The sequence below is a fragment of the Melanostigma gelatinosum genome, assembly GCF_949748355.1.
Source record: "Melanostigma gelatinosum genome assembly, chromosome: 3".
NCBI classification, from domain to species: Eukaryota; Metazoa; Chordata; class Actinopteri; order Perciformes; family Zoarcidae; genus Melanostigma; species Melanostigma gelatinosum.
The window spans coordinates 4,674,594-4,689,191 of NC_136636.1; the positions used below are offsets into that span (position 1 = coordinate 4,674,594).

A 14,598-nucleotide genomic window follows, 5' to 3' on the forward strand; every position below is an offset into this window, starting at 1 on the left:
ATGCCATTCTTATTGTTATGCAAGACAACCAAATCAATTTTATTTCAACAAAAAGCAGATCAGAAAGTCAGAAATATTCAAAGATGAGCAGCATCTTAACTTTCTCATTCTAGACGCATCAACAATAGCAAGGAAGCAACGAGGACACCTTAAGTCTTAAGTTGGTTCATTTATAACTTAAGTCTCATGAACAGTGAAACATGCGTTAGTCCACGCCTACAATCACGAATGCTTCATTAGCCAATCAATGGAAAACTCATAAGACAACTCCGAGGTGGATGAAGACAAACTTAGTTTGTGCATAGAACCCGTTCACACCCATAACCACAGTCAGAAGTAGCCTACGATGTCGGGAAGACATGCCGTATATATATATATATATATATATATATATATATATATATGTCAAATTAATGTTAATCAATGGGGTCATATCAAATTCAAAACTATTGTTCATTGTCTATTACTTTTTAATAGAGAAACTGCTGTTTCATATCACAATACCAGACTAATCCGTCCACTCAAACTTGGTAGAGTGTGGGATTCAAACATCTGGACCACAACAGCTTCAATGTTCCTTGTCATAGATTCGACAAGTCAGCGAAACTACTGCAGGGATGAACAACATTCTTCCAAAAGATATTCCCTCATTTGGTGTTTTGATGATGATGGTAGAGAGTGCTGTCCAACACCTCCCTCCAAAATCTTAGATAAAAACCATGTAACTGTATAACTGTGTATGCACATTACATTCAATTGTACGATCCTCAGAGTGCTGCACGGATGACGTATTTTTGTTGACCAACCTGAAGTTAGCATCGCAATGATTCCCAATGTGATTCCCAATGTCCAAAAACGAACACCACTTTTAACATTTTTTGAAGTGTGAATGCAGTCGTCAAAAGTAAAAAGCTAACGTTACGCTGTAAACGAGCGAGACCACGTAAAAGCTTCAGAACTCACACGAGAGGGTATTTACGGTACTACGTAAATCTCTTACGCTTGTGTCAATCACAGCCATCCAACCAAAAACCATTCAAAGAACCCATTGAATTTGGAGTGCAAAAAAGCTATCACTCATTTACGAGTTAGGACTCCTTTCTGCAGCTCTCTATTATAGCTGAAAGAAAACATTGCTTTTCCAGAACAAGCTTTATTGGTTGATATTTTAAAATAAGGCAGAAGCACTGAGGAACATCAACCTCAGTCGCTCTGAGGAGTCGGCATCCAGAGAGCGAAGCAGATTCGACCATTGGTCGGTCCAAATTAATCACATGAAATCTAACCTATAATCAGTGTCTGTCTGACGGCCGCTAAATGTGTCTGTCTGACCAACGGCCGAGAGAAAAGCAGAGCCAGCGGAGAACTAATCCAGGCTAATGAAAGATAGGTTGGCTATTACGAGTCATTACTGAGCGGCCGGGCAGAGACCACAAACATTCCTCCTGACAAACCACACTCACACTGTGGTTGTCAACTTTCTGCTGTCTCAGCAGTTTTTTCCCCCCTGTACATACTTGGGGGACGTTTAACAGAAGAAAAAAAAAAATGGACACTTTATTCTTTCGTTGATGCTTTGTCTTTTTCCATATGTGCCTCTTTTTGGTTGTCTGCCTCTTTCTGTAAACCCTGTCTGTGTCTCCATCTCTCTCTCTCTCTCTCTCTCAGCAGATGGACGGTGGGTGGTCAGGGAAGGGTTAAGTGCTCGGCTCTATAAACTCTGCTTAAACAGTCTGCTGGAAGCTACTGGTTCAGCCTTTAAATACAGTCATTTGACACATCCCAACAGGGGCTTGTAGCAGAGAGCAGCTGCTGACCCAAACTCAGGCTTTCAGTCGAGCTGAGGTGTCGCATCACACTGCTTTGGACAACATGAAGGCTCTCTTGTTCACCTGTGTGCTGGTGCCTTGGCTGGTGGCGGCCTCGGCCAGGAGGTCTGACCAGGACTCACAGCTGATACCGGGATCTGTACCTGGCAGGGAGCTGAACGGATACTTCACTGACCACTTGAAATCAAGGAGGGCTAGGGTAAGAACTCTATTATTTATGTCATGCTTATCTGCCAAAAAGAAATGTTCTTTTCAATAACTGACACATGCATTTATTTAAAATATGCTGGAATAACAAAATGTTATTTAAAAAAAAAAAAAAAAGGTAATTTGTTTACACTTTAACAAATCTTTTCGCAATTAGTCTAATGTCAGCACTGGTGATTTGTTGAGTGTAGAATTATACATTGATAAACAAAAATAAAGAATATGCAACACTGTGTATAGAATTAAATGAAAAACAAACCGACTGATTTTGGTCAGACCGGACAAATGTTCTCTAATAAGAGAAATTCTGCTGACAAAGCAAGATGCGATAGTTTAGACAGATGAAAAGGGGACAAGATGTAAACTTTGACTTTACTAACCCACAGGGGACATTAGGTCATGCTTAATAGCTGGCAATATTTAAAATCAATGAGACACAGGCACATTACTCTAAAAGCTAGTCATAGATGTCATGGTTTAGTCGGTTCATGTGTCTTCTCCTACTTGCTACTGACAGAAACTGTCAGCACTTTACTTCCCCGTCCTCCTCTATCAGATAATTCATTCAGCTCATAGTTTCAACACACACATACACACAAACCTCACCATACACCTTGCTGACTTCTTTTCCCACTAGACAGACCGAACCCTGACGCAAACCACACTAGCCGTCAACTACCCACACTAACCTCTTCAAGAAATATTTGAACGAACCAAAACCAAAGTCTGGTTTATCTTCGGGGAGAGAAAAAACCCACAAACTATCCTGAGCATGCGAGGGAGAGGAAAAGATATGAGTGAATGTGGCTGTGAAGATTATCCTCAAAACTTAATCTGGGACCAGCTGTTTGTCATACAAGACCGCCAGTGCCAGACCTTTAAGAGACAGACCTCATAAACTCTTCTGCTGCTACAATTAAACCACAAGCTTCATTCAGGCTAACAGTTTAATACACAGTGTGGAAAGTTCTGTTTCTTCCCTTTGAGTGGTTTGAGGTCCACTCAGTTAGTCCCCAGGCCTTGGTGATGGAGGACAAACTGACCAACCATCAGACCCATGGTGGTGCAGGGTTCTTTCATTAGCAGCTAGTTTACTGGTGGCAGATTAGTTTAATCTCTGGCTGAATGTTTGCAAAGATGCTTTGGTTGATACCCCACAGGTAAGCCCTCAGATTCATGAGCGTCAGTGTTGAGTAGCCCATTGCGGATGCAGTCACCCAGCCACCACCAGTTAAAAGATGTGAAGCCAAACCTCCTCAGGCTGATGGATGTAATTGAAGGGTCTCAGGAGGCTCTAAAGGCTCTTAGGGTCAGAGGCTAAGAATGCACAAAACCTTAAAACCAACCTGATTGTCATTGGCTACTACATGTCAGCACTTTTGAAAATATGTAATGACCAGGTATGGTTACCTATCCACAAGAGATGAAGATCAGGAAGAACCGTGTCGATTGAAATCAATAAGTCATCGATCCAAAAGAAGAAAATGTCTTCAACACTGCGGTTCACTAATAACAGTGGTGGTCAGCTGTGGAATATAAAGCTCTGCCAGCCTTGTAACCAGAGTGAGTTTGTTGATACTGAATGGAGTCTGTGTTCAGACTGACAGCAGAACTGTGCCACAAAACACAGCCTCCTCCTTCATATCGATCAGACCGCTGTGATGACACAACAGGGGGATGGATGCAGCAACGCAGCACTTATTGAACCTGAATAAACGTCTGTGGAATTATTATCCACCAACGTGCTACATTGGCCAATCAAAAACATCCAAGCACACATTTCTGGTAGATGACTTTGTAATATGAACGGTGCAATTCCACAGATAATCTGGAGATTGTGTGAACAGAGGATAAAGTTATTATCGCCGTGATAACTTGCCAGAGTTAAAACATTCTGCTATACAGTGTTTTGGTGTCGATAGACCTTGAAACTCATTGATCCATTACTGAAACTGGACGTTTTTTAAAATCATATTTCATCTTTTCCAACCACTTCCACTTGTAGCGACACTACTCCACTAACACACAGTGGTGTTTACAGTCTAAATGCCCACTTAGCCTGAATTTATTAGAGCCAACACTGTCGCTAACGGACTAAAGTTCTTGTTGTCCAATAATTAACATCAGACGTTCAATTATCACCTTCACCGTTTACAATTCATCGTTAACAAGACTTATTGAAGACCATCTTGTGAGAGAATCACACCAGCCACAACGCCTTTAACCACTTCTTACCCTCCCCCTTGCTCAGACCACCCCCATCTCAAACTCAACTGTATTTAGATCTCAACTACACACCTGTAAAGTTCCATGACTGCATCTTGCGACACCACCACGGTAATAAAATCAGTCAGATATATAAACACCCGGCAAAGTACTCAAAACCACTTCTGAGATAATGGTGCCTCCGGGACCCACTTTGGTATTGTTCATGAGGTGAAAACAATACCAGTCATACACTGTCCCAGCTGGTAAATATTGCCAATCAATATCAATGTGTAAACTGCCAAATCAAACAGTGGGTTTACATGACAGTCTGTAAGTGCTTTTAAATTGTATTCAGTTCAGGTGCAAAATCAAACTAACCAAAACCTGACCACCTTGTTTAACTGCACTGGTTGAGCTATTCCACCTCTTCCATGCTAGTGTTATCAAAGAGACTCCATGCTGAAGTATTTCAGATTTCTACCAAAAACTTGTAATGTGTTGGCATATTTCCAAACCTGGCCTCCTAACCCTGGCAGTGTCAATGTTGTGCTCTCTCAAATGATTTGTCCGCTGTATGAAGAGGCCGTGTTTTCTCTTGCAGAGGGCGCTGCCTCTTGCTGATGAACCTGATGACAGCCCAATCAACCAGGAAGGAGACGCCTCTGGTAAGAGAAACTCATGTTTATCTTGTGTACAGACAAGAACATCCAATTTAATTGATAGGGGGAGTTTAAAACTGCTTTTGAGATGCTTTAAGTCAGTCTGTTAATAGTTTGAAGGTCTGGGTAAGACACTTAAAGAAAAACTGCAGATATCTCAACAAGTTAAACAAGGTTGTGTTTGTTAGAAAACAACAAATACAATAGCTTACCTACCTTGACACCTGTTCCTTTAGGTTCTGAAAGGAACTAGAATAAGTTAAGGTAAGAGAGTCAAATGATGATTGAAGGTAATCATCCTAGTTATAATCATGTATCTACACATAATGTGTCTGGGATCGTGGAACAGCGAGGAGTAATCTATCAGAGGGTCTGAAAGTAGACCAGGAACTGAGAAGATTCCAGATGTTAGATGCAGCCCTGGTCTGAATCACATTGATCAGGATTAACGGTCGGTTGTTAGAAGTGCTGCGACTACAGCGTATTCTGAAGAAGGCTTGATGTTTGTGTTGTGCCTTTGTGTGTTGCAGACCTGCCCACCTGCCTGCTGTGTGTGTGTCTGACTGGTTCAGTATACTGTGAGGAGGTCAGTCCAGACATGACCAGCGTCCCCACCTTGCCTAAAGAGACGGCGTACCTGTATGCCCGCTTCAACCAGATCAAGAAGATCAGCACCAAAGATTTTGAGGGCATTGGTGAGTCTGGAAACTGTCTCCATCAGTTTGATTGTCCAGCTGTGCTGTCAGAACCTGAAAGCAAATGGTTCGTCTATCTTTGTCTAGTTTTTTGATTGAAATATTATACGTTTCAAATGGTAATATTTACAGAAAGCCCTTGTAGCATGTGTCATCTGGGTTATCTCAGCTTCGTCTTGGAGACCACCAATTCATAACAGGTTTTATACACTGGAGGTGTGGAGTTTGAAAGATGTGGGTGTTTACTAACGATTATAGAAAATGTAGGATGCAGTCTTTTTAAAACTTTACCCAAACTTAAAAGTTAGGATATCTTGGCTTCTGGTGCACAGATTTTGACTGTTTAAAAAAAATCTGTCTCTAGATAGTTTCCAAACTTTATGGAAAAGTAAATCACTTGCGGTGCCCCTTTAAGGAGGAATAGCTGCGTGTCGTCAGCGTAGCGACGTAAGGTGTATTGTAGTAAACAGAGTAAAGCTAACAGGCACATTTTAAGCTGCATTTGTCTTCTAAAATAACAGAACGAGGTGACTGACTTTGCTGTCAGAGCTCACCAAATGCAGTGACACCTGTTCACATATATCATATCAAAGGTCATTCATGAGCAGTGAGCGGACAGAAACGAAATTTTGTTGTCTGGAAACTAAATTAATAATGAAAAGAGTTGAATCACGATTGGCCGGATTCAGCTCATCAGGTGATAGTCATAACAATCATATCATACATTAACTATTATTATTATTGTAAGCAGCACGTCACCATTTTGGTAAAAATGAAAACAGAGATCTCTGGATGTCAACTGGATTGATAACAAAGCAGGAATACTAGTTCATAAAACTACTTTTAAGGGTGCCCCTCTCAATAGGGTCTTGGTCGAACGATTTAGCTGGTTATTTGGTTACATGTCTATGTGTTTTAAAGAAAACTACATTGTAAGACATCTTTGTGCTGGACAATGGTCTGCAGAGGGACAATAATACTGGAGGAAGATTTGGACGGATGTCTGTACCAGCTTTGTTCACCTAAAGAATGGTCAAACCTGCAAGTGCTGTGATTAGTGACCACCCGTTGTCAGTGTACGCTGTATTTTTATCTGCGACCAGCAGCTCTATAGCTCGCCGACCGGTTAACTTCCAAACCTTTTGAAATGGAACTGAAATGCATAACCAGTCAGAAACAGTCAACAAAAAAAGTGAGATGGCTAAAATGGCTACAACTGCATTAACAGTTTGTTTTAAATTCATCACCAGTGACTCTGAAGAGGATTGACCTGACAGGGAACATGATCTCAGCGATTGAAGACGGGGCGTTCTCTAAGCTGACCCTACTGGAGGAATTGACTCTGGCTGAGAACAAACTGGTCAAACTTCCTATGCTTCCTGCCAAACTTAAATCTTTCAACGCCAACTATAACCTCCTCCAAACAAAGGGTGTCAAAGCAAACACCTTTAAGGTAAACGTCAACTCTCTCAACTTTTTCAGTTCGGAATATACCAATTATTAGTGATGCGAGTGAAGATGAAGGCGGGCGGTCCACATCCTGTGCCATATGAATCTCTTCTCTCACGGCTTTGCTATTCCTGAAGTATATCTGGTTTATAGCCAGACATGCTGAAAGTATAATATGTATAAATACACTTTTTCACTTCCCACACAGGGATAGGACAACTTGTAACAAATCAACTGAATCTACAGGGTTTCCAATGGTGTGAATTTGTTTCCCCAACAGAAAATGACCACGCTGGCCAAACTGTACCTGGCTGACAACCAGCTGGAAGCTGTTCCACACATCCCAGACAGTGTCCGGATCTTACATCTACAGGTTTGAATCTTACTAAAATATACACAAATTACATTTACAGTCATTTAGCAGACGCTTTTATCGAAAGCGACTTACAATTCAGTATCTATCTATACACCGTAGGCTCAGCTACGGAAGCAATTTGTGGTGTCTTGCTCAAGGACACATTGACATGCGACTGGTGGAGGCAGAGCCGGGGATCGAACTGCCGATCCTCTGATCGAGGGACGGCCCTGCTCTCCGCTTAGCCACAGTCAACCTAGAAATACATTGACTTCAGAAACTTCTGGCCCTCTTATTGCGATACAAGTTGTTGTGTTCTAGATTTCATTGAAAATTGATGACATTGATGTATTTTTGCTAGAACGTAGTGAGTGAGACTAATCGACATTGACTCTACCAGCTAAGATTCCCTCTGTTACCGGCTTGACAGCGTTTCTATTTCTTCCAGAACAACAACATCACTGAGGTCAACATAAACACCTTCTGCAGGGCCAATGACACCTACTACCTACGACCTAGCCTCAGCGAGGTCCGCATGGACGGAAACCCCGTGGTGCTGTCCAAGTACCCCGACAGCTTCACCTGTATGAAGGTACTGCCTGTCGGACGGTATCGCTGACGAGGCAGAAACTTTACTGTAGCCCCTTTGTTGCTGATGGAGCAGCTTTCCCACAACAAAGTGCGAGGGGGATACCTTGACGTTCTGGATTTTGGGGTGCTGGTCCCATGGCAGGGATAAAAGAGTCAATGTTTTTACTTCAGCAAACCTACAAACAGTTTGTGACATTGTCAGGTCGAAATCAAACCATCCACTGCACTGAAGGTGTAGAATTGAGGGAGTTTCTCTACTCTGGTCTTTTTAAGTTCGACTGATTGGTGAGGAGTTCCAGCCATTTAACCTTTTGGCAGGAAGTTGCACACAAGTTGTTAAGCGCTACAGTCACATGAATTAGTTCAAAATCACCTGAGAAACGGCGTGAAGGCCTCAATATGCTTCAAACAAACTGGTTTGTCTGACCACGTCAAAAATCTGCATCTCTACTTGTTATATATTTCCTCACTAGAAGGCAGGATGAAGAGTGTCATAGCCTCCTCTTTGCTGTGTCCTCAGAATCATGACGTAGTCTTGACACGTTAAATCATACAAATGTGGAAAACACACACTTACAGACAAATTTCACCAAGAAAAGTGATGAAAGCGATTGAGAAAGAACTTGCACCACGCCTACTTTCACACCGCCACACACCTGGCCAACTACAGCATAAACTTTGTCCAACGCAGCCTTTGACTCCCCCGTTGCAGTGAGGGCGTCAGATGCTGTTGATAACTTGGACAAGCACCTCGTTTGAAGCATAATGAAGCCTTGACAATGGATCTGTAAGTGATTAATAACCGAAAAAAGATTGAGGCCACCTGCTCAGAAAACACCTCAGATGATGTGCGTTCTGAACATCCTTTCAACTGGTGGTGTTGAACTGATGTGACCCTTCAAATGAGTGGGAGGAGTCAACACCTCTACAACCAGAGTCCAATGTATACCGTAGTTTCATTTTGACCTGACACTGTACGACCTACATGAATGAGACCAAACAAACTGCTGGTGACTTTGAACCAACACACACACACACACACACACACACACACACACACACACACACACACACACACACACACACACACACACACACACACACACACACACACACACACACACACACACACACACACACACACACACACACACACACACACACACACACACACACACACACACACAAGCTTACTAATAACGACCTGTATTTTAAAAAACAAACTTTTTGTGAAACAATTTTTAAAATAGAGAGACGTCTGTGAAAGAACACATGGCTGAAGTGCAGTTTTTGATCACGTGTATTAATGTTGTTGCATGCTTCATTTGGCCACCACTGAATGGAAATATTGAACTGTCACCATTTTTGATGTTTTTGGATGAATCACATTCCAAAATTAGATTTTTGTCGTTAATATTTGAGTCTTGGAGACAGTAAGATATTGCAGTATCTTTTTAAATCTCGTCACATGACAGTGAGACGTTTCTGAAGTGGCACTTAAAGGAAGTTGTCTGTGAGCGTAGTTATTATTTCTCATAAATCATATGTTGCTTTGAGACTATAGATCCCAGCTGACTTCGACAGCTGACACACACTAGATTGTCCTGACATACAAAGACAGTCTGTATATACTTTTCTCTCAGAAAATGACTAAAATGAACACAACCCTCTGGGTTTTGCTCGGGTATTGTGTGAATTTATTTCACTTTTAATTACTCCATTAAAAGGCCTCTCTATGAAGGCCAATGGCCATGTAGACTTGTTCATCTGCAGGCTTTCTTAAGCGTTTTGTGACTTAGCTTCACTTTGTTTTTTAATTTATAGACTCCGGGTTGAAGTGAACTGGGAAACAATGTATCTATGAACTATAGTAATGTGAAAGTTACTCCTTTGTATTTTGTCTGCTTTTAAAATGTCTTGCTTGTGTCCCTTACTCTTCCCCTCCAGTAATAAAGATTACTTATAAATTATTACTGATGTGAATAAGACAGTTGTGTACAGGAAGCGGTGTATGTGACATGGATATTTTAATAAAGTCAAACTTTTTAAATTAAAATGTGTTTGGAATTATTGTCGGAGGCTGCTTCACATGTAATGAATATTATTCCTAATATTTAGCAATAGAAAAGTGAGTTTGTCAGTTGTAGTTTAGCTTTAGATTCCACCTGTTGATAGCACCACTACAAAAGTAAATAGAGATTTCATCCGTGATCAGGACATATCGAGCTACAATAGTGACTGTAACTAGCCGAAGGTCAGCAGTGAAGATGTCTTTCTTCGGTTTCTGAAAAGCAGCAGATAACTGAAACTTTTTTTTTTTACTCTCTTCAAAGCTGTCTCCACTGTGAACAATCTCCACCAATCATTAGAAACTTTGAGGAGAAAACCAAAGACAGTGTAAAATACCGACGTCGTCTCCGTGACGTCACCCACAGGTTTCTGAAGAGCTGTTATGAAGCTCAAGGTGGGGCGGCAGTAACTACAAAGAGGTGGATTGTCGGTGGAGCGGAGAGGGAAATTGGCTATGGACACTGTAAAATAATAATTTTTCTCTCTGTACCCCCTGACACCATGAGTGAGTCTGCCAATTACAGGATATACATATACAGACTTGTTTGTTCTCTGTACCAGGCTGTAAATTGTACATTTCTTTCCACTGTGAAATTGGGCATTTCAACATGGGGTCTATGGGGATTGACTTGCTTTTGGAACCAGCCTAAAGTGGCCATTTGAGCCATTAGCTATACTGATAATGGCAGAGGCTCATTAGGACAGTTTGACAACATCTGGTTTACAATAAGCCCTTTAATTGCAACTACAATTACATTTATATGTTAAATCAGTCGGCAAATATGGAAAGATATTGAATATTTTAAACTGTCACCTATAGATATGAACCGTAACAATATAAATAGAGCTCGAGCTAACATTGGTAAGTTGTGCATTACACCATTCCCTATGGCTGACTGCAGAGTCTGCACATGTTTGTGCATCTGTGGGCAGAGACAGTCGTGTGTGAATGGGTGTGGTTTGTAACCGGTACGTAGCCACCCATCATCTGTAGTCCTACACTGACCGGCTGGTTAATGTTGTGGTCTACCAGTAAAAAACAAATGTTCAGATTCCTGGATTGCATGAGACTTCTTTGTGTTTTGTATTTTTGTTTATTTCTCAAAATACATATTAATGTCTGTGTGTCATTAAAGCGTGGAAATCAGCATACAAGGCACTGCCCTCACTACAGTCGAACAGCTACAACGGGAGTTTTCCATAATAACGCTGAAGAAAATGCAACCGAAGCAAAATAAGAGTTTGGAGCACACGGGCCATTATGGAAAATGTGGGTTAATCCTCCTTCAGCACCGCCAACTTGGCAGAACTTTACATTCTCAGAGTAAACAGGAGAAACAGTTCCATATTGCTTCAGCAGCTTGATTTACTATTTGACATTTTGCTGCTTCAATAAAGTCCCACCCTGATGTTTACCATGCCCACACTAATCCACACCACGCCATTGACCTGCAGTTTTCTACTCTGTCGGCCTGAATCTATGCACTTTGCAGACAAAACTGACATTTCTGGAGGAGTCTTCATGACTGTTTTGAAATATAAAACATGATGTCAGTACCTTCTGGACCACAAAGAGAAACCCTGTCCCTCTGGCTTCTACGCTGGACAAGACAACGAGGCTCCTCCACTGATGGATGAGGGTGAAACCCAGCAGGAGTCAAGCAGAGGTTTAAGATTAAATCCAACAAAGTTCCCATTGTATGTCCATCTGATCCTGATTGATGGACCATCTGGTCTCAAAGAATTATGGATGGGCTCATCTTCTCCCCCATAAATGATGCAGGAATGTCCAAAATGACTCATATAGAAAGAAAACGAAAGAAAAACTGCCAAGCTGGCCGAGTCCTCCACACTCATGAGGCGCTAATTGTTTGTCACATGTTAACGGCGCGCGCACACACACGCGCGCGCACACACACACACACACACACACACACACACACACACACACACACACACACACACACACACACACACACACACACACACACACACACACACACACACACACACACACACACACACACACACACACACACACACACACACACACACACACACACACACACACACACACACACACACACACACACACACACACACACACACACACACACAGCTAATGGAGAGCAGGTGTGTGAGGCTGAGGCTGCCAGTTTGAAGTCCATTTCGGTGCAGGTGTGTCTTCACTCACCTGGAAGTGCTGGAAGGTTCTGCGCCGGTCGTCACATCGGTCCAAGAAGGTCCTGAGAGTCCTGAAGAACAGCAGAAGATCTCTGCTCTCCTCCACCCTGAAATGATGTTGCACACATAATGTATTAGTTCTACATGAAGCACGTCAGCAGAGCAGCAGCGTCAGTCCTCCATCTGTGTTCAGGTACAGTGTCGAGTGTCGGTCAGGACGTTATGGATTGACTAAAACTGAAATATATCTGCTTACATTTCTATTTGCAATAAAAACAATGTACAGTTGCAGTTTGTGGGACTGGTTTAGTTTCGCAGGTACTATATTTGGTCATTAAAAGAAGCAGTCAGTCTTCACTGAAGGGTTCAATGTTAACACCATTTGTAAATGGACTGCATTTAATTGCGCCTTTCTACCTTACCGAGCACAGCGCTTTACATTCTCTCATTCACACACCAGTGATGGCAGGCAGCCACCATGCAAGGTGCTGGCCTGCCCATCGGGTTCAGCGGCTTGCACAAAGGCACTTCGACATACGGACAGGATGAGCCGGGGCTCAAACCTATAGTATCTCCAAATACACAGTAAATCAAGCATTTACCCATCCTCCAAAAACTGAAAAATACAAGTAAAAAAAAAAAGGTGCATCCCAATACTCTGTATGCTTCATATCACAACAGTAAAGTAAAAAAATAATCTGTGTTTTGGTCTGGTTCGCTTTGTCTGAGTGAGCCTGGGACATTCTGTTCCAGGCTTTCCAGAGTTTTCCATGGGGGCCCAAGGCTAGACGGCAGCCGGGTGAACTTTCCAGATGACTGTTATTCCACAAAGAGCTGATGGAAACATGGCAGCATGCTCCCATATAGTGGAGCACTCCCAAAAACACAGAGAGAGACACCGATTGATCCCTGGTTTGATGTTGTTGTTTGGAACTCATTTGGACTCTGATTGATGCCCATCTGATTACATCTTCAGTGTGGATCCAATTAAACCATACTGGTCACAAAAACCGTATCATGCAGCGACTCTAATGAGATGTGAGGACGTGGAAAGCTTTCGTGGCTTCAGTTCATCATCCCAGAGATGAAGTAAGATTTGTTTGCAGCAAACAGCGGAAGAAAGATCAAATTAAACAAGAAACACTTGGACTAAAATCTTTTGGATGCTCCGTTTCAGACATATTTTGGTTGGTAGAAAAATAAATACTGATGTCCTACAGACATTCAGGCTGTCACTTCAGAATATAGTTTTTGCATCACTTGGTTGAAGATTTTAGGAATGCTCCTGCTGCAGTACAAGGAAGTTAACATTGTTACTATACAGCAAAACTAGTTTAGTTACACCGTCTAGACGATCTGCATGTATACTGTAAGGATCTGTGTCTTTAAAGCTTTAAACCTCCTGCTGCTGCCCTGTCCTCAGCCCAGTCTGGCTTCACACTATCAGCCTTGGACCAGGAAACACAAACAGCCTGGATCAGCAGGCTGGGGGGGTCAGACCGGTACGTGACTCAGTCAGCTTGGATCCCCACATGACAAGCGCAGCACTGTGTTTTCATGGCAGAGCTTCAGGAGGACGTTTGACATGATCCAGTCCGCCTCGAGTCCGTTAGGTCCATCCCACAATGCACTGCTTCAACAGTGTTTCCACATCGCAGTCACTTGCCCACTGCTGGGCTACAAGAGTTCTCAACTGTACTGCTAATAAACAGCTGGATGAAAGTAAGACAACGTCCACACTTTAAGTTTTTACGTGAAAACATTAGCGTTTCCAGTCCCCACCGACTCCGTGTTCACCTAAACTGTTTGGCAACACAGCCGAAGTCTCCGTTTAGCGCTTCTCATTCACACATTTTTGGTTTCTGTTGTCGTATGTTTCAATTGCAGCTCATAAACCCGTTAACCAGGCAGTGATCGTTATTATATGATCCCGACGTCGTCTGTTGTCTTCAGTATAACAACGTGTGATGACAGGGAGGACGGCCAAGCAGCCAGCAGGTGGCCACACAGCAGCACTGTTGTGTGACTCTGACAGAAGACTTTTACTTCACAGTCTGTGGTCACGGTGTTACTTTGAATACCAACAAAGTTAATGAACCACTTCAGGGGGGACGAGAGGACAGATGTGGAAACATGTGTCTGCTGAATGATAATAATAACCAATACAAATCAGTGTCAGTGTGTTTATCTTCAACAATTCAGACCAGCCTGATTTAACGGAGATTATCGGTCTCATTTGGACGGTAGAACTGCGACTCTCTCCCTCTCAGACTCTGAGAAAGCAGCAGTTTGTCAGAATCATTATCTCCAGTATTTTTCCATCTGCTTTTTTTGCCAGATTCTGCAGACTG

The 14,598-nt window shown here is 42.3% G+C and overlaps 2 protein-coding genes across 3 annotated transcripts in view; one reads left to right on the plus strand and one right to left on the minus strand.

The window, feature by feature from the left end:
* cenpp (centromere protein P) overlaps positions 1 to 14,598 on the minus strand; it is a 74,567-nt gene that overhangs the window by 53,581 nt on the left and 6,388 nt on the right. For both annotated transcript variants that reach the window (XM_079265348.1, XM_079265349.1), the window contains exon 6: positions 12,258 to 12,354. In XM_079265348.1, the coding sequence (XP_079121474.1) occupies positions 12,258 to 12,354 (97 nt within the window). The remainder of the gene's footprint in view (positions 1 to 12,257; positions 12,355 to 14,598) is intronic.
* ogna (osteoglycin, paralog a) lies at positions 1,718 to 10,049 on the plus strand. Its single transcript, XM_079265350.1, has 6 exons — positions 1,718 to 2,028; positions 4,846 to 4,909; positions 5,434 to 5,598; positions 6,849 to 7,051; positions 7,328 to 7,420; positions 7,851 to 10,049. Exons 1-6 carry the CDS (start codon positions 1,873 to 1,875, stop codon positions 8,019 to 8,021), a joined length of 852 nt encoding a protein of 283 aa, XP_079121476.1. The 5' UTR covers positions 1,718 to 1,872; the 3' UTR covers positions 8,022 to 10,049.

Coding starts and splice junctions, on each gene's coding strand:
- ogna (XM_079265350.1), top strand. CDS start 1,873: ATGAAGGCTCTCTTGTTCACCTGTGTGCTGGTGCCTTGGCTGGTGGCG. Junction 2,029..4,845: donor TGAAATCAAGGAGGGCTAGG/GTAAGAACTCTA, acceptor TTTCTCTTGCAG/AGGGCGCTGCCTCTTGCTGA. Junction 7,421..7,850: donor TCCGGATCTTACATCTACAG/GTTTGAATCTTA, acceptor TATTTCTTCCAG/AACAACAACATCACTGAGGT.